This window comes from Heliangelus exortis, chromosome 29 (assembly GCF_036169615.1).
Source record: "Heliangelus exortis chromosome 29, bHelExo1.hap1, whole genome shotgun sequence".
Taxonomy (NCBI): Eukaryota; Metazoa; Chordata; class Aves; order Apodiformes; family Trochilidae; genus Heliangelus; species Heliangelus exortis.
The window spans coordinates 1,043,903-1,061,651 of record NC_092450.1 but is presented as its reverse complement, the minus strand read 5'-3'; the positions used below and the strand labels follow the sequence as shown (position 1 = coordinate 1,061,651).

The 17,749-nt window shown below is 62.9% G+C and overlaps 2 protein-coding genes across 13 annotated transcripts in view; both read right to left on the bottom strand.

Moving 5' to 3' along the window:
* Positions 1-247: 247 nt before the first annotated feature.
* On the bottom strand, positions 248-9,622 carry ITGA2B (integrin subunit alpha 2b). 3 transcript variants are annotated; one of them, XM_071728458.1, is made up of 30 exons: positions 9,394-9,622; positions 9,184-9,317; positions 9,008-9,105; positions 8,613-8,778; positions 8,486-8,535; positions 7,849-7,894; positions 7,455-7,583; positions 7,318-7,365; positions 7,040-7,083; positions 6,849-6,908; positions 6,385-6,437; positions 6,045-6,253; positions 5,734-5,916; positions 5,066-5,111; positions 4,864-4,968; positions 4,695-4,750; positions 4,467-4,618; positions 3,846-3,959; positions 3,155-3,225; positions 2,919-3,066; positions 2,367-2,459; positions 2,207-2,220; positions 2,014-2,094; positions 1,834-1,936; positions 1,594-1,746; positions 1,413-1,499; positions 1,219-1,332; positions 907-1,014; positions 708-830; positions 248-501 (listed from the first exon to the last, which is right to left on the bottom strand). In XM_071728458.1, the coding sequence occupies exons 1-30, from the start codon at positions 9,570-9,572 to the stop codon at positions 406-408; spliced, it is 3,063 nt and encodes a 1,020-aa protein (XP_071584559.1). In that variant the 5' UTR covers positions 9,573-9,622; the 3' UTR covers positions 248-405. The 3 variants fall into 3 exon arrangements, with proteins under 3 accessions (XP_071584559.1, XP_071584558.1, XP_071584560.1); XM_071728457.1 differs by having other exon boundaries at positions 2,207-2,286; positions 9,394-9,621; XM_071728459.1 differs by lacking the exon at positions 3,846-3,959 and having other exon boundaries at positions 2,207-2,286.
* Positions 9,623-12,336: 2,714 nt separating this feature from the next.
* The window catches only part of GPATCH8 (G-patch domain containing 8), a 56,375-nt gene continuing 50,962 nt past the window's right edge, over positions 12,337-17,749 (bottom strand). For 9 of the 10 annotated variants that reach the window (XM_071728817.1, XM_071728827.1, XM_071728818.1 and 6 more), the window contains one exon: positions 12,337-17,464. In XM_071728817.1, the coding sequence (XP_071584918.1) occupies positions 13,630-17,464 (3,835 nt within the window). In that variant the 3' untranslated portion in view covers positions 12,337-13,629. The remainder of the gene's footprint in view (positions 17,465-17,749) is intronic. The other variant, XM_071728819.1, reaches the window with a different exon arrangement.

Sequence of the window (17,749 nt, the reverse complement as noted above, 5' to 3'; positions counted from 1 at the left end):
GCCAAGGATCCCCCCACCCAACCCTGAAGACCCCTCTGACCCCCGGCCCCACCCCGGGCACCTCCCGGGACCCGGAACCCACCCGCGGGACCCCCGGACCCACCTCCGGGACCCCCCCCCTCACTCTCTGCATCCCCCGGCCCACCCCGGGCACCGCCCAGGACCCCCGGACCCATCCCCGCTCCCCCCATCCCCTCCTCAGCCCCCCCATGGCACGGGGAGGGAGGGGACACCCCCACGTCACCCGTGCACGGGGGCCACCACGGGGCCGGGCAGAGATTTATTGTCACGGGGCTGCAGTGGGGGCTGTGTCCCCAGATGTCACCCAGGGTGCTGGGGACACGGGGACTGTGCCAGGGGCTGTGCCGTGGGGCGGGGGCGCGGGGCCAACCTTGGGGTACCCCCCTAGCTCTGGGGACCCCCCGACTCCTGGTCCTGGCCGGGCGCCAGCTCCTGCGTGTCCTCCTCAGCTGGTGGCCGTGTCCTCTTGAAGAAACCCAGCTGGAAGAGGGACAGGGTGACGGGGTGGCCCCAGGGGACATCAGAGAACCCAACACGGGGGACCCCACGACATCACCCTCGGCATCACCTTAGATGCTGCCCCCCACCCTGTGTCCTCCAGAGCTGGGTCTCCCATTTCACGTGCCACTCCAGTGCCATCAAGGTCCCACCGCCCCACGGGGTGTCCCCAGTGTCCCCCCACTCACCTTCCACATGAGGAGGATGAAGAGGGTGAGGAGCAGGAGCCCGGCCAGGACCCCCAGCACCACCCACCACACCGGCACGGCCCCCTCCCCCCCGGGGCTGGTGCGCACCACCTCGGTGACAGCCTGCGGAGGGACAGGGAGGTGACACCGCTGCCGCCAGCGCCTGTCCCCGCGTCCCCTCGCCCTGTGCCAGCCCTACCCTGGCCTCCCCGGCGGGCAGGACGCGGGGCTGGACGCGGTAAGGCATGGCCGAGGTGTTGAACCAGGCTCGGGACTGGATGAGGAACTGCTTCAGGAGGTGCTCCGGCTTGGGGACAGGCGGGGACAGGCGGGGACACGGAGAGATGTGGCGTCAGGGGTGCTGGCAGCCAACGGGAGCACCCATGACCCCGCACCCGGTGTCCCCAGGGCTGCTCTCTGCAGGTGCCCCAGGGACCACCCTGCAGGGGCTAGGGGGATAGGGTGGCCTTGGGGACGCAGTGCCACCCTGTCCCCCCCAGGTGACACTGACCTGCTGCAGGGTGTCCATCCAGAGCAGGCCCTGCACGCTGACCAGCGCCCGCTGCTCCCTGCCCAGGCTGGGCACCCAGCAGGTGACAGCCACGCAGGTGGCATTGCTGCAGTCCTGCGGGACACGGCGAGCGTCACCCTGACCCCCACCCCGAGGGGACACCCCGGAGGTCCCCCTCTGTCCCCAGAGCTCACCACGGGGAGGGTCTCCTCCGCCTCGCGGCGCTCCCTCCGGTGGGTGCCATTGCGGGGGGCTGCACCCACGGGCTGGGGGAGCTCCAGCTGCGAGGGGAGAAAAAAGGGGGGTGGGGGGTGGGCACACAGCCCCGCTCCCCCAGCACCCAGTGTGGGTGGGGGTCCCCCGGCAGCACCCTACCTGCTGGGGGTTGAGGCCAGGGGGCTGGGTGCAGTTCACGCCCCCCTCGGTGCCCAGCTCCAGCAGGTAGAGCAGGACGCGGCCACCCAGCAGGTTGGGGACATCCAGGCGCAGGGTGACACCGCTGACGGTGCCGGGACCCTTGTTGTGGAGCTGCGGGAGGAGGGGGAGGTGACACCAGGGAGGCAGGAGGGGGTTACAGTCCCTGCCCCCCGGGCACCCACGGGTGCAGCACCCAACCTGGTAGACGTGCTCCACCCTGAGGCCGTGGTCCTCCAGCCGCCGGCTGCCCTCCACCCTCTGCCAGCTCCCCGGCACCACCGTGGTGGCTGGCAGAGAGGTGCTGGCAGGGGACAGGAGGGTCAGTGTCCCCTCGTGTCCCCTCACATCCCCTGTGACCCCCCCTCCCCAGCCCCTCACCCCCTCAGCTCCATCTCCGCCTCTGCCTCCACCGGCACCGTCACCGTCACCGAGGCGTTGGCAGAGCTGGGGCTGTTCTTGCTGTGGGGACACGGATGGGTGAGGCCACCGAGCGTAGGGACACGCTGAGGCCACCAAGTCCTGGGTGCCTGAGTCCCAGAAGAGGTCAGGGGAGAGGGGCTGTCGGCGTCACCTCCGCAGCTGGAGCTGGAAGGTGATGGTGTCACCCATGTCCTCCAGCCCAGCCACGCTCAGCTCCATGTCCACCGTGATCTGGGGGAGCAGCGGGAGGGTGGGTGACCTGTCCCCCCCAGCACTGACACTGGGGTGACACCAGGGACACCCCCCCTTACCCGGGTGCCCCCCTTCATGGGGTTGCCCAGCTCACAGACCACCACGTGGGTCCCGTTCTCCTTCCGGGGGTTACAGCTCAGCTTCTCCTGCCCCTGGAGGTGGGGGGGACACGGGGGGTGACACAGCATGGACACCCCCCCCCCATGCACCAACCACCTCAGGGCCCAAGGGCAAGGTGTGACACCCCCCTCGGGCACCCACATGGAGGTAATGGGCACCATCAGCCCCCCCCCCCGGGCACCCCCTGGCCCCCATCACCCCCAGACACCCATGTGGAGGGTGATGGCCACCAAGGGTGTAACACCCCCCCCCCCCCCGAGGCCCTGCTGTCCCCCCAGCCCTGGCACCCACAGGGAGGGTGATGGCCACCAGGGGTGTGACCCCCCAGCCCTGGGCATGCTGGGGGACACCTCACCCCCAGACACCCACCAGGAGGGTGATGCCACCAAGGGTGTGAGCCCCCTCCCCCCCCAGGCATCCTCTGGCCCCCATCACCCCTAGACACCCACAGGGAGGGTGATGCCACCAAGGGGTGACCCCCCAGCACCCACCAGGATGCTGCTGCGGGCTGCCTGGTAGTGGGTGCCGGGGGGCAGCTGCACCCTCAGCTCAGCCTCGAAGGCTCCTTCACCCGTGTTGGTGGCAGTGGCCCTCAGGGACAGCAAGGCCTCAGCCCCCACCAGCAGGCGTCTGCTGGGCCTGGGGGTGACATGGGGACAGGGCTCAGCACCCTGGGGGACCGCAGGCACCCACCCACCCACACACACGGCCCCCCCAGGGTGCTCACGTGTGGGCAGCCAAGTGCAGGTCAGGGACACAGAGATTGTCATCACCACAGTCCTCAAGGATGAGGTGGGTCTGGGGGGGACAAAGAGGGGGTGGCACACAGGGAGGCATTGGGGACAAAGAGGGGACATCTCAAAAAAGGAATGGGGACGGGGGGCTACTGGGGGGACATGCTGGGGAGGGGCTGGGGACAGTGAGGGGCACATGGGGACATCCCAGGGAGGAACTGGGGACAATGGGAGCAGGAAGGGACATCCTGGGGGGGACTAGGGACAAGAAAAGTTACAGAGGGGACATCCCAGGGAGGGACCATGGGAGTAGAGAGGGGACATCCCAGGGGGACACTGGGGACAGTGGGACACACATCCCATGGGACAACTGGGGACAGCAGGGAGGGAATGGGGCACATCCCAGGGGGTGACGGGGACAGTGCAGGGGGTTGCAGGGGGGAACACTCCAAGGAGGGAGCAGGGACAGCGGGGAGGACAGGGGGGACATCCCACAGGAGCACTGGGGACAGTGGGGGGGCCGGGGCCTGTGTCCCAGGGAGGGGTGGGGGACACTGGGGACAGGCTGGGGACAGCAGGGCTGGAGGTGTCCTGGGCTGGGGGTCTCCAGACGTGCCCTGGCTCAGCCATGGGGATGAGTTTCTCGGGCGACAGCAGCGATGTCCCCAGCCGTGTCCCCCCTACCTGTGCCTGCACCAGTGTGTCCCCATACAGCACCATCCCTGGGGCCCTCCCGGACAGGGACAGGGACAGGCTCAGGGCCACCGGGCTCAGCTTGTCCTTGAAGTCACCTTCGTCCTGGGGACACCCATGGGCAGAGCACCCCAGTGGGCACCCACTCACACCCCACCCCGGGAGCCCACCCACTAGGCTGGGGACACTGCTGTCCCCATCCCTGTCCCCATCCCTGTCCCCCTCCCTGTCCCCACCCTGGCTGGAGTTGCTGCTGTCACCCTGCTCTGGAAGCCATGGTCCCCAACCCTGTTCCCCACCCTTCTTGGACTGGGGACACCACTGTCCCCATCTCTGTCCCCATCCCAGCTGGAGATGCCACTGTCCCCATCCCTGTCCCCACCCTGGCTGGAGATGCTGCTGTCCCCATCTCTGTTCTCACCCTGGTTCTGGATGCCATCGTCCCCATCCCTGTCCCCATCCCTGTCCCCATCCTGTTTGGGAACACCACTGTCCCCATCCCAGCTGGAGATGTCACCGTCCCCACCACTGTCCCCCACCCTCTGGGGCCGTGGACACCCCTGTCCCCCCTGCCAGCCCACGCTGTCAGTGTCCCTGTCCCTGTCCCCGTACCCGCAGGTAGCTGGTGAGGTTGTGGCACTGGGGGGGTGTCCCCGGGGCCAGCACCAGTGTCCCATGCCAGGAGGATTGGTGGCCCTGCAGCAGCAGGACCCTCCGGGACAGCTTCGGCTTCAGCCGGTCCAGCTGCAGCTCGGCCTCGAGGGCTGACAGGGGGGGGACATGGCACCAAGGACACCCATGGGGACACCTTTGTCCCCCCCGGGTGACAGTGGCACTCACAGATGTTCGGGGGGATGCTCTGTCCCCTCACGGTGACACACAGCACCACAGGGAAGCTGCGGGGGGGACAACACCCAGGGGTGGTCAGCGACCTGCTGCCACCCCCAGGGACACGTCCCCAGGCCAGTGGTGTCCCCAGTGTCCCCACTGTCCCCAGCACACGGCTCACCAGCTGACACGGGCACTGGAGTCTGGCAGGACACAGTCCAGGACCTTGGGGTTCAGCCCATCGGGGACACTCAGCTGGGCCTGGGCCACCACCACGGGCTGTCCCCTGGGGCACGGGGACAGAGCTGAGGTGACAGGGGAGGGGACACAGGCAGGGACTCCACGGACCGTGGTGGCAGCGGGGGGGTGGGACGGTCACTCACCGGTACACGGCCACCCTGGCTGCCCCATAAGCCCCCACCAGCAGATCTGTGGGGACACAATGGGGTTGGTGACACAGGGAGGGGGGACATGGCTGGGGACATCGCTGCTGTCACCCGGGGAACTCGTCCTCATGACTCAGCCAGGGCACAACTGGGGACTCACAGCCCAGGACTCCTCCAGCCCCACTGTCCCCAGCCTGTCCCCAGTGTCCCCCACCCCTCCCTGGGACACAGTCCCTGGCCCCCACCCCACTGTCCCCAGTGCTTTTGTGGGATGTCCCCCTGACCCCTGCTGTCCCTGCTCCTTCCTCAGAGTGTCCCCCCGTGCACTGTCCCCATCAACCCCTGGGATGTGCCCCATGCCCTCCCTGCTGTCCCCAGTTGCCCCACAGGATGCCCCCCCCCAGCCACCCCTTGGGATGTCACCCCAGTACCCACACTGTCCCCAGTCCCTCCCAGCCATGTCCCCCCATACCCCCTCTCTTCATCCCCATCCCCTCACTGGCATGTTCCCCCAGTGCCCCCCCACTGGCCCCAGTGCCTCCTTGGGATGGGGGAGTGGATGGCAGTGCGGTGGCAGTGCGGTGACAGGGTGGTGACAGGGTGTGGCAGTGAGGTGACAGGGTGGTGTCAGGGTGTGACAGGGTGGTGTCAGGGTGTGGCAGTACCCGGGTACCCGTTGTGGTCCAGGTCGGTGCCGCCGCGCAGGGCGCACCCGAAGGCAGCGGGGCCGGGGAAGGGGCTGTCCAGGCGCTGCGTGGGGGTGGGTGCCAGACCCTCGCTCTGCCCGCGGAAGATGAGGACCTGCCCGCTGCCACCTTCACCCCCCCACGGGGCACCCACAGCCACGTCTGGGGACAGAGGGGACGTCCCAGCCTCACCGGCCGCCCCATCCCGGCACCCACCCGGGGATGCTCCCGCCTGGGTTTGCCCCGGGCGCCCCGAGGGGGTGGCGCGTCCCCTCCCCGCCCCCCGGTACCGCCGTAGCCGTCCTTGTCCAGGTCCCCCAGGCTGGCGATGGCGGCGGCGAAGCGGCCGTAGGGGTGGGTGCCCGTCAGGGTCTGGGGGGGCCGGGCCAGGAGCCGCTGCCCCCCCCCCAGGTAGAGGTAGAGGCGGCCCAGCTCGCTGCGCTGCCCGTCGGGGCGCCGGGCCAGGAACAGGGGGGCCCCCACCAGCAAATCGTCCTCCCTGGGACCCCCGGGGGAAAGGGTGAGGGCAACGTCAAGGTCAAAGGCCTGGGGAGGCACCGGGGAGGGGGGAGTGTGTGGCAGGACAGGGGCAGCACCCTGTGGGGGGGGGGGGGTGACAGTGGCTCTCACCCGTCCCCGTTGACGTCGGCCACGGCCACCGTGTGCCCGAAGTACGAAGCCACCTGGAAAGGGGCCGGGAGGTGGGGGGGGGGCACCGGGGGGGCACCGGGGGGCTGTGCCTGGGGTGCGCTGGGTGAGGGGGTGAGGGGGAGCAGTTTGGGGGTGCCAGGGGTTATTGGGTGGGGGTCCAGGGTGCTGTGGAGCAGCGGGGTGGGGGGCATCTGGGTGCTGTGGGGTGATAGGATGTTGGGCAGCAGGGAGCTGAGGGGGCTGGAAGGGACATGGGGGGGAAAGGGGGACAGTGGAACAGGGAATGGGGTGGTGGGGCAGTGGGGCAAGGTGGAGGGTCAGGGTGCTGTGGGGCAGGGTGTCATGGGGCAGGGTGCCCATAGGTGAGGGTGTCATGGGGCAGGGTGCCCATAGGTGAGGGTGTCATGGGGCAGGGGGCTGTGGGGCAGGGGTCCCAGGGGTACCTGCTCACTGGCGATGCCCTTCAGCCGGCGCAGGGTCACCCCCGCACTGAAGATCTCCACCTGCCCAGCGCAACGTCAGGGCCCGTCCTTGTCCCCACCCCTGTCCTTGTCCCCATCCCTGTCCCTGTCCCCACCCCAGGTGCCCCCCCGCAGCGGTGTCCTCCCTCCCCCCAGCACCCGGCACCACTCACCTCTCCCCTCGTGTTGCTCTTGTTGGGGACCCCCACCACGTACTCTGAGGGGAGCAGAGCCCTGAGTGTCCCCCCATGGCATGGGGACACCCCCAGCACTGGAGGGAGGGTGGGACATGGGGACACCCTCCCCATGGGGGGACGGGGGTGGGACGGGACCCCCGAGCTATGTCTCAAAGCCCTTTGGGGGGGCAGCTGGAGCCCAGGGGTGCCCCAGTCCCGTGTCCCCCCCCCCGCGGGTGGCTCTGTTTCCCCCATGATTCCCTCCACGGCCATACCTTTAGTTCTGGGGTCGCCATCAAACTCGCCCACGGCCACCGAGTACCCTGCGGGGACAAGGGCACGGGTGACCCCCCCCCGATGCCCTACCCGGTGTCCCGTCCCCCCCCCGTGTCCCTTCTGGTCCGTGGCTCACCCCGGTAGCCGTCCTCGTAGTCGCTGGACAGCGGCTCCTCCGTGGGTCGCCCCGGGCGCTCGGGCCAGAGCAGGGACCGCCCGTGGAAACGGGAGAGGAGAGAGTCCAAGCCCACGGAGTAGAGCAGCCCTGGGGGACACGGGGGGGCATGGGGAGGGGAACGGGGACACCCCATGGTGTCCAACTCCACTGACTACAGCGGCCCTGGGGGCACCCGATGGGGCACGGGGGGAGGGGGCAGCAAGGGGGGTTCAGCCCCACCGAGCACAGCAGCCCCGGAGGGCACGGAGAGGCCCCCCCTGGTTCTGCACCGGGCTGGCACCGGGTGGGGGGGTTAATCCTGGGTGCCCTTCTCCCACCGTGCCCATCCAAACAGGGGGGGAGGGGGACTCACCCGTGAAGTAATACCCGCCGGGGGCCCCCAGCACCAGCGTGCCGTCCTGCGGGGGGGCTGGATCAGCACCCACCGGGGGCAACCTCCCCGAGACACCCCCCTGCCACCCTCCACCCCGACACTGTCCCCCCCGGTATGCCACACCTTGTCACCCACACCCTGACACCCACCACCCTGACACCCCCACCCAGTCACCACCACCCCATCAACCCCCTTGAGAGCCCCCCACACCGGCACCCCCCACCCAGAGATCCCTCACCCCAGAACCCCTCACTCTGTCCCCCCTCACCCATCCCCATCCCAGCCACACTCTGCAACTCTATGGACACCCTGGGGGGACCCTGGGCATGACCTCCCCCACCCCATTGCCCCCTCATTGCTCCCCGAAGTTCCCCATTGACCCCACCCGGTCTCCCATAGCCCCCCAGCCCTCTCGTTGACCCCCAGGCTCCCCATTCCCCCCCCCCAGTTCCCCTTCCCCCCCAGCCTCCTCTCATTGACTCCCCCATAGCCCCCATAGCCCCCTAACTGGCCTCTCATTGACCCCTCCATTGACCCCCCCAGCCCCCCACTGCCCCCCCTTGCCCTTCCCAGCCTCCCCCCCATTGCCCCCCTCGTCCCCCCCATCCCCCGGCACCGCGGTGACAGCGGCGCTGAAGCCGATCTCGCAGTAGCGTTGGTCGTGTGCTGGGGACACAGGGCAGGGTCAGGGGGGGTGGGGGGATGCGGGACACCCCCTGCCCCCCCCCTGCCCCCCTCCTCACCGTAGTCGCTGTTCCGGTAGGCGCCGGCCATGATGCGGTCCCGGCAGGGCGAGTACCAGGCGGTGGGGCGGGGGCCGGGGGCCAGCAGGAAGCAGCAGCCCGTGGGGGTTCGGAAAGCTTCCAAGTGCCCCTCCAGAGCGTTCCAGTGCTGCAGGGGGGCACAGGCCTGGGGACAGCGACAGGGACAGGCTGGGCACCCACCACACCGACACCAACAACACCTTCACCAGCACAACCACCACCTCTGCTGGCATCACCTTCACCACCTCCACCACCTCCACAACCATCTCCACCTCCACACACACCATCCCCATCACCACCTTCACCTTCACCTTCACCTTCACCACCCCCGCCCCCCCATCCCCCCCATCCCCACCACCCCCAGCTGCACCCACCACCAGTTTGCCGTCCCAGCTGGTGACAGATGCCCCCAGCCACTGGTGGGATTTGTAGGTGTGGAGCCTCAGGTTGCTTTGGGTCTCGGTCTCATCCCCTGGGGAGCAGGAGAAGGGGACAGTGCCAGCCCTGCTGGCCCCCCCCCCAGCCCCCCCTCCCGTCCCAGGGCACCCACCCGTGGTGTCGATGGGGAGGGGGTGGCAGGGAGGGGTCTCTCCGGGGGGCCAGGAGCAGAGGAAGACGGCTCCGGGCTCCACCAGGCCGGGCTGGGAGGTGTTGGCTCGGGGGGCCCCCACCGCCACGGCGAGCCTGGGGGGGCACAGAGGGTCAGGGTGGGGGTCCGGGTGCTTAGCACAGCCCCCCCTGCCCCCCGCTGTCTCCCCACCTTCCCTCCATGGTGTGGAAATCCAGAGCAAAGCCGAAGTAGCTGCCGGGGGGTCCCTCGTAGACAGCGGGGGGGTCCTGGAGCAGCCCCAGGGTGGGGGCCAAGTGCAGCCCCCCCCCGAGGAGCAGCAGGGCCCGGAGCAGGGCAGTGGTGGTCCCCACAGCCACTGTGGCCACCATGGCACCTCCAAGTGTGGCTGCAGCCCCGGCACAGCCCGTGTGCCCCGGGCTTATCTGTGGGGATGCAGCTGGGGATGGGGGGGGGGGTGCACAGGAAGGGCCCCCCCGCACCCACAACCACCCCCGGCAGGGAGTCCAGGGGATGGAGGGGGCATGGGAGGGTCCTGTCTGGGGATGAAGGCACAGGGCAGGGCAGGAGGTGGGGGGGGGACACGGAGGGACAGGGTGAGAGGTGGGGAGACATGGGGGGGGAAGAGTGGGGGTTGTGGGGGGGGACACATGGCCATGGGGGGACAGGGGGAGGGGGGACACAGCCATGGCAGGCAGCAGCACCACAGCCTGCACCCACCCCCCTGCTTCCACCGAAGGCACGAGGGGCACCCCTGCCCCCCAAGAAGCCACCGAGAGGCCCCCCCCAGTCCCTATCTCGGGGCACAGGCCCGGCCAGCGGAACCACGGCGTGGGGGGGACCAGGATGTGGGGCAGGTGGGGCCCCTCCAGTGTCCCCTTAGCTCCCACAGTGGCTCCCCCTGTCACCCTGCCAGCACCAGACATTGTCACCAAACTGTGTCCCCATCCCCAGGGCAGGGACACCCCAAAAACCTGGGTGGGGAGGGAGGGGGCCAGGGCAGCCCAGGCACCGGGTACGGGGTCCAGAAAGGGGACAGGAGAGAGGGTGGGGGGACAAGGGCCAGGGTGAAGCCCTATGGCTTAGGAAGGGTTTGCAGCTGGGAGAGGGGAGATGGAGAGGAGATCTTGGGCAGGGAGGGAGGGAGGAAGGGAGGGAGAAATTGTTTGGGGTGAGGGTGCTGAGCCCCTGGGTGCCCAGGTTGCCCCCAGAAGCTGTGGCTGCCCCATCCCTGGCAGTGTTGAAGGTTGGATGGGGCTTGGAGCCCCCTGGGCTGGTGGGAGGTGTCCCTGCCCATGGCAGGGGTGGCACTGGGGGGGCTTTGAGGTCCCTTCCAACCCAAACCAGTCTGGGACTCAGTGAAGGCCCCGCTCCCCCCACGACCCCCCACCCATGGTGACCCCTCCCAGGGGCTGCTCTGGACCCCCGCAGCGGTGCCGGTGCCTGCCCAGGAAATGCTCCAGGGGACACAGGGGACAGTGGCAGGAGGTGGCAGACAGAGGGGTTGCTTTAAGGTCCCTTCCCACTCAAACCAGTCTGGGGCTCTGGGATTCACCCAACCAACCAGTCCCAGGGCCACCCAGAAGAGAGAGGTTGCACCCCAAACCCCACCCCTGGCACCACTCGGGACTCATTTTTTTGCCTTTAGCCAAATCTGGAGCTTTGGTTAAGGAAGGAGCAGCAGTTCCTGAGCTCCAGCTCTCCCCCAGCCTCGGAGCAGGGGGGGGATGGAGGGGACACTGCCCCAGGACCCAGCCCACAGAAGGGGGGGGCAGTGGGCTGACACCCCACGTGCTTTTTGCTCCATTTCACCTCTAATAATGGTTTGGGCAGGTGATGGGACCAGGGGAGAACTTGTTGGACCCACCCAGTGCATTGAGGGCTCCAACCCAAAATAGCAGCCTTAAAAAAATAAAATTTCTGTGTCCAGATCTTCTCAGCAGTGTTCCCACGAAAAGCAGTTTTACCCCATGAAACAAACCATCTCATCCTGTTATTTTAGGAACAAGCCCTGGGCTACAGCACCAGCTCCAACTCACCACACGCAACCACACTTTTTTTTTTTTTCCACAAATCATTGGTTTATTAGAAAGGTTTTTCTTCCCCCCCCTCATTTTACAGCATATATATATTTATATATATATCTTATGTGACAAAGTTAAATACAGTCTGTTTATGCTTGTTAAGTAATGACAGGTTAATTAGTTTTAGCATTGTTCTGGAAGTCCAAGAAAAAAAAAAAACCTGAACAAAAAACCCCAACACAACCAAAACCCCAAAGCCCTGACTGCAGTGTGAAGGGTGCCACAACACAGATTGGATCTAGAAGCTCAGCACAGAGACATTAATTAATACTGTGGGTGTTAATTTTATGTACAGAGAAATTGAGTCCCTTTTTTTCTGTTTCAGCCTGACCTGCTCAAACCCAAAGTTTCTCCTTTATGGAGCGAGGAAGCTCAGAGGTTTTTCCATCCTTTCAGTCTCTCCATGTCCCTTTGCTGCCCTGCCAGCCCCTCAGGTGCCCTTTCAAATGTTCTGACAGGAGGCCCCAAACCTGGAACCCCCGAAGGGAGAGCAGGAACCTTCCCAGTGCCATGGGAGGAGGGGGTGGATGGAGGAGCCTCCCAGGGCCAGCGGGAGCTGCAGGCAGCAGGCCAGGCTGGGATGGGAAGAGAAATCCCTTTGGGAACATCAGAACCTCAAGGACCACCCAGAGGTTTGTCCTACAGCAGCTCTCCCTGGGGAAGGAGGCAAAAAGTGATGGGGGAAAGGCCTCTTCATTCCCCAGGGGGCTGAACCCATCTGCTGAGCCAGGAGGGCACCTGCAGGGCACTGCTTCCAACTGGGGAAGGAAAAGGAAAAAGAAAAAAAAAAAAGAAAGAAAAAAAAGGTGTGTGTGTGTATTTTGTACTCTGGGCACCAACCCGAGTGCCTGACACCCCCACAACCACCTCCAGTGTCCATGCCCCAAGCCCAGCACAGGGGAGGAGAGGACAGGGTGCTGAGGCTGCTCCCCAGGCACCCCCCACCCCTCCCCTGCTGCTGCTGAGCCACCCGTGTGCTCCACTCCCCCCCTCTCCCTGGCCAAGGCTCACTTTTGTGTTTTGTTTTGTTTTCCAAAATGCTAAATGAAGATTGTTTTTTATTTATTTTTTTTGTTTTTTTACATTTTATAGTACATAAAAACTTCAAAAATACATGAGCTTGGTAAAATATACATGCTTAGTCATTTTGCATCTAGCTGAAACTATAAAGTTGAACCTTTACAAGTGTTTGATTTCACCTACAGCAAACATATTTACACAGAAGCCACTGGAACAAGTACCACTAAAAGAACGGGCTGTAAAAAATATTATTGCAGTATACTACAAATGTAACCTTTTTATATGAGCTACAAAAAGCAGCATCTTTGTTTACAGAGTTCAGTGCAATTCTTTACAATTTGAAAAAAAAAATAACCCTATAAATTAATAAGGAACCCATCAGTATTACAGAGGAAAAAAATACACTGTACATACCCCGGGCACTCTCCCAGTCCTCTGTATTGCTTCAATTCCTACAGGGATTTTCCTTCTCTCTCTCTCCTATCCCAGTGCCTCTTTCCCAACACAGCAGAAGTCAGTGATTTTCCTCCCCCCACGCCCCCCAAGGAGTGGTCAAAGCCCAGACTGGGACCACCAGCCCAGATCAGAATCACCAGCCCAGACTGGGACCAGCAGCCCTCCAACTCCCCTCCAGTCCAGGCCCCCGGCAGGCATCGAGGGCACAGCCTGGGGCAGGAGAATGCTGAGGGAGGGAGGAGAAGGGTGGGAGCTCCTTGCTTCACCTTTAAAATAAGACTGAACTTCCACCTGGGCTGCTGACACCCAGACAACAAAACCTGCAGCAAATGCTGCCGAGAAATCTCCTGAAATGGCTCCAAACTGGTCCTGCCCTCCCAGTGCTCTCCTCGCCAGCAGTCAGGCACCAAATGCTTCCTCACCCATGACAAGCTGGATTCAATCATGCTGACTATTTTAATTAGATGACCTCATTAAAAGGATTTTTTAGAGACCTATTTAGTGCGTGTGAAATCTCATTTCTCATCTACAAGGCAGCAGAAAGAAGATGACCAAGTGTAAAGAATCCAGGGGAAAAAAATAAAGTCTTTCCGAGTGTCTTGCTGGTCTACAGGTGAAATGTTTCTTCTGGGACAGTGCTGCTGCGTGCACGGAGGTGTTGGGGACACCACAGAGTCCCTGGAAGTGGCTGCACACAACTGACCCACTGCCTGCTACCTGCCCAGCCCTTGAGCCTTCGGCTTCTTTGGCTGCTAAAGAGTGAAAGGAAATCTCCGACCTCACATTCCCAGCTGCCTCAAACTTCAAACCCCTTCCCTCAAACGCCAAAGGTTTTTCTCCTTCCTCCAAGGCGACTTTATTCTGTCCTTCATGTGCCGTGACTGGGGGGATGTTGCAAGTCCTGTCCTGAGAAAATGGGGTGCAGCAAAGGGTGGAGGTGCAAGGCGGTGGCAGCGGCGGCGGCCGCGGGTCTGGGGGCGAGCAGGGTGGGATAGAGAGCGTGAGGAACGGGGTGGAAGGTAAAGGGACCCGGGTGGATGGCCGAGGCTGGAATGATGTGGATGGGGTGGCTGGCTAGGAAGGTGGCAGGGTGCCCCGGAATAATGGAGTGGGTCAAGTGGGACAGGGAAATGGGGGTGAGGTGTGGCTGGGGTATGTGATGGACCTGAGCGAGGGGCTGGGGGTGGGGGTGGGGGTGGATGCCGATGGCGGCGGCGGCGGCGGCTGCGTGGTGCTGCAGGATGGCGTGCTGCACCGTGGTGATGGAGGTGGCTGAGGCTGCTGCTGGCTGCTGGATGTGGATGGGCTGCAGGGCCGGGGCTGCCGGCGCCAGGGCAGCCGAGGCGGGGAAAGCCTTCACCTGCTTTGCCAGGAGCTGCTGCTGGATGTGCTGCTGAGCGGCTTGCTGCAGCTTGCTGTACTTCTCCATCTCTTCGGGTGTAAAAGTGATGGGCTGGCTCTCCAGCGGGGCCAGAGAAGAGTCCTCTGCTCCTTCCTGATCCCCTTCAATGCTCCGCTCGCCGCTCTGAGGCACGTAGCCAGGAAAGTGCTCGACATCTGGAACCAAGGGCATCATACTGGTTTCCACTGGGACGGGCTGGCTGCCCCTCTCCATGGGTTCTAGTCCATCGCCATCGCTGGGATCAGAGAGGAAGCTGTGAGGCATCACCAGCTCTCCAGAACCAAAGCACTCGGGGAGCGCCGGCGCTTCGAGGGGGATGGATGGCATTTCCACAGCAGCATCATCACGTTTCTGCTCATCCAGAGGTTTGTCCTGCATCACCATGGCCACTTCCTCCAGCAGAGCCTGGCTGCCCATCTGAGCCTCTTCCATGCCTTGGGAAGCATCCTCAGAATCTGACAGCTCTTGCTCCTCACCCCTCTCCAAGCCAGACTCTTCATATCTTTTGGAATTTGGTTTCCGAACGGTTGGCAGCTTCCCAATTAAAGGGAGAACCGGTTTATTGCCTAAGGAAGGAGGAAGTTTTGGCCCAAAGTAGCCCTGGGGAGGATCTTTGAGCTTTATACCCACCTTGTTGGCCCCTGCCAGCATCTCGTCAGTGACACAGGGCTTCTTCTCAACCTTCCTGGACTGAACCTTCTCCAGGAGCAGCTTTGCCGTGACGGAATTCCGCTCCTCTGGACTGCAGTCACCTTCCGAGACCCTCCCGGTGCCCGAGCTGCCGCTGTTCTGGGAGAAAGATCCCGACCCTTTCAGATCCTCTCCTTTGCCCTCCTCCTTCTTCAGCACCGCTCCTTCGCCCCGGCCTGTCCGGAAATAGTGAGGAGACTGCGAGCGATAGATTTTGGACCTGATGAAGTCTCTTCTCCCAGACCTCCTCTCTTCGGGGCTCTCGTGACCTCGGGAACCCTTTCGTGAGAGGGATCTCTGGGAGAGGCTCCTGGTGCTGCGGCTGCGATCCCGGCTGTAGCTCCTGCTCCGCTTCCAGCTGCGCCCCGTCCCGCTCCGGCTCCTCCGCTTGCTGCGGCTGCGGCTGCAGCTGCTGCTGCGTGTCCTGCCCCGGCTCCTCGACCTCGACCTGTCCCGAGGGTGGCTTCGGCTCCTGCTTCGACTCCTCGACCTGCTCCTGCTGGAGCTGTAGTCATCCTCGGAGGAGGAGTACTTGCGCCGCTTCGACCTGCGATCGGAGCCGTTGTAGTCGGAGTCGTCCTCCGAGTCCTGGGATCGCTTGGAGCGGCCCCTGGAGCGGTCGCTGTAATCGCTGTAGCTGTCGTCCGAGTAACTCCTCCTCCGACTGTACCGGCTCTGCTCGGAGGAGGCCTCGGAGCTGCTGGAGTAGGACCTGCGGGAGGAGTGCCTGCGCCCTGACCGCGAGCGGCTGCGGGAGCGCTCGCTGCCGGAGTCGAAGTCGTCGCTGTCCCGGGAGGGGGATTTCTGCCGGCAGTGCTTCCCGTGGGAGCCCTCCTCGCTGTCGTAGTCCCCGCTGCTCTGCCGGCTCCTGCGGCTGGGCCTGCCCAGGGAAGGGCCCAAACACCTCCTCCTCAGACCAGGTAACTGCTGCAGCTCGGCCTTGTGCTTTTTGCCCCCGTGCTCTTGGCAGGAGGTGCCGCCCTCCTCTTTTTTAGCGCTGCTCCCCTCTTCGGCAGACAGGGACTTCCTCTGGGACTCCTGAGAGCACCACTTCCTCTTCTGGAAATGGCTGCAGTCTTCAGACAGCTCAGTTTTTAGCGATTCGGTGGAAAGGGAAGATTTGCCTTTTTTGCGCCTGCGTCTTTTCCGTTTCTTGGGTTTCTCTTCCCCCAGGTCAGTTTTCCGGCTCTTCTCCTCAGCTTCCTCCTTGTGTTTCCGTTTGTGTTTGCTGGACTTTTTGTGCTTCTTTTTCTTTTTGTGTTTATGGGATCTGCCAGATTTACTCTTCCCAGTTATGCTTTTACCACCGTCCTCCCCCTCTCCCTTACTGACACCGGCCAAGCTGGACTCCTGCTTGTTCTGGGAGCCACAGGCAGACAGGGATTTGTTTTCCATTTTTAGAGCAGAACTGTTAGCTGTGCCTTCTGCCTCCTTGGCTTTGTTTAGTTCCCCAGATTCTGAGCTCTGAATGTTTTCTTTACAAAGACCCCCCGGCTCCTTTGATTTCTCTTTACCTTTAGCATCTTTGTTGCGAGAGAGCTTGAAATCAAAATACAGGGGGTTACAGCTGTAGGAAACAGATGGTTCTGCTTTGGTAAATATGAGAAGCTCTGAAGGCCACTGGAGAGTCGTGCTCTCATCTTTACTCAAAACAGGGAAAAAAGGTCCTGTCGGGTGCTTTGGTCCTTCGGTGACATCTTTACAGCTTGGGAGAGGCTGAGTGCCTTCCTCAGGAGGGTCTGGCTCAGGGAGATTGCTCTCTGTAGGAGTTTTGCTCTCCTGCAAGCTCACATTTTCTGGGACTTCTCTGAGTTCTGGTTTGCTCTGCTGAGCTGCAGTTTCAGTAGCACTCTGCTCCTTCTGCTGCCCTGTGCTCTCTGCAGCCTTCTCACTGTGCTTGCCGGGTTTGGGTTTTGGAGAACTCCCCTTTTTAACTTCATGTGCGGTTTTTTTGTTCACATTTTCAGCCTCCATTTGCTCGGTAGACTTCATGAAAAGTAGGAACTGAAAATTAGGCTTTACTTTACAGTGGGCTGGGGGGATATAGTGGTAGTATTCTGGTTCAACGGCCATTGGTCCATCTTCTCGTCTCATTTTTTTGAGTTTAGATAAGGTAGTGGCTAGAGACCCGCTATCTTTGTCATGTTGGTCATCTTCCTCTGCCTTGCCATCTGAATTATTTGTGCTTTCACCCTCACCAGATTTCTGCAGGCTCCCTGCATCTGCAGACCCTCTCTCATCAGCTTTCCCTCCATCTGCAGAACTCGACTCTTCCACGTGGTCCTTGAAAACCGAAGCGATGGTTTCCAGCTTCACCGGAGTCTTCTTGGCAAACGAGAAGGAGACTCCAATCTTCTGCAGAGGAGTTCCCAAAGTGCTCTTCATGCCAAAGCTGAGACCCTGTGCTGGCTGGACAGGTGCTTGGGTTTGTGTTACAGTGCCACCAACTTGTCCAGTGCTTAGGAAACCTCTGTCCACAGCCATCTCCGGAGCCTGGCCAGAAGCTGTCTGGATGAAGGAACTGCTGTTGGCTGCAGGATCCTCTTCCTCCCCACCTTCCTCATCCACAGCCACCGTGGTGGTTCTGAACATGGGGCCACTGCCAGGAGCACTGCAGGAACAAGTCAGAAGAGAGAAAAACAGCTGACTGCATTTGTGTACCTCTGCAGCTGGGTTCATGCCTCAGCTAAACCAGCCTTTTACCCATTTCAAGCAGTCTTGTCCCCAGAGCTCCTCATTAAAACAGCACTAAATGGCCATTTGGTTTTTGATATAACACTGAATAATGGAAGAAAACAAACTGCTGGATGAATCAATTTGGGGATGACTCTGGATTACCATTTCAGTGAGTTCACTCCTACAAAAACAAGAACATGAGGATGAAGCTTTTGCCTTC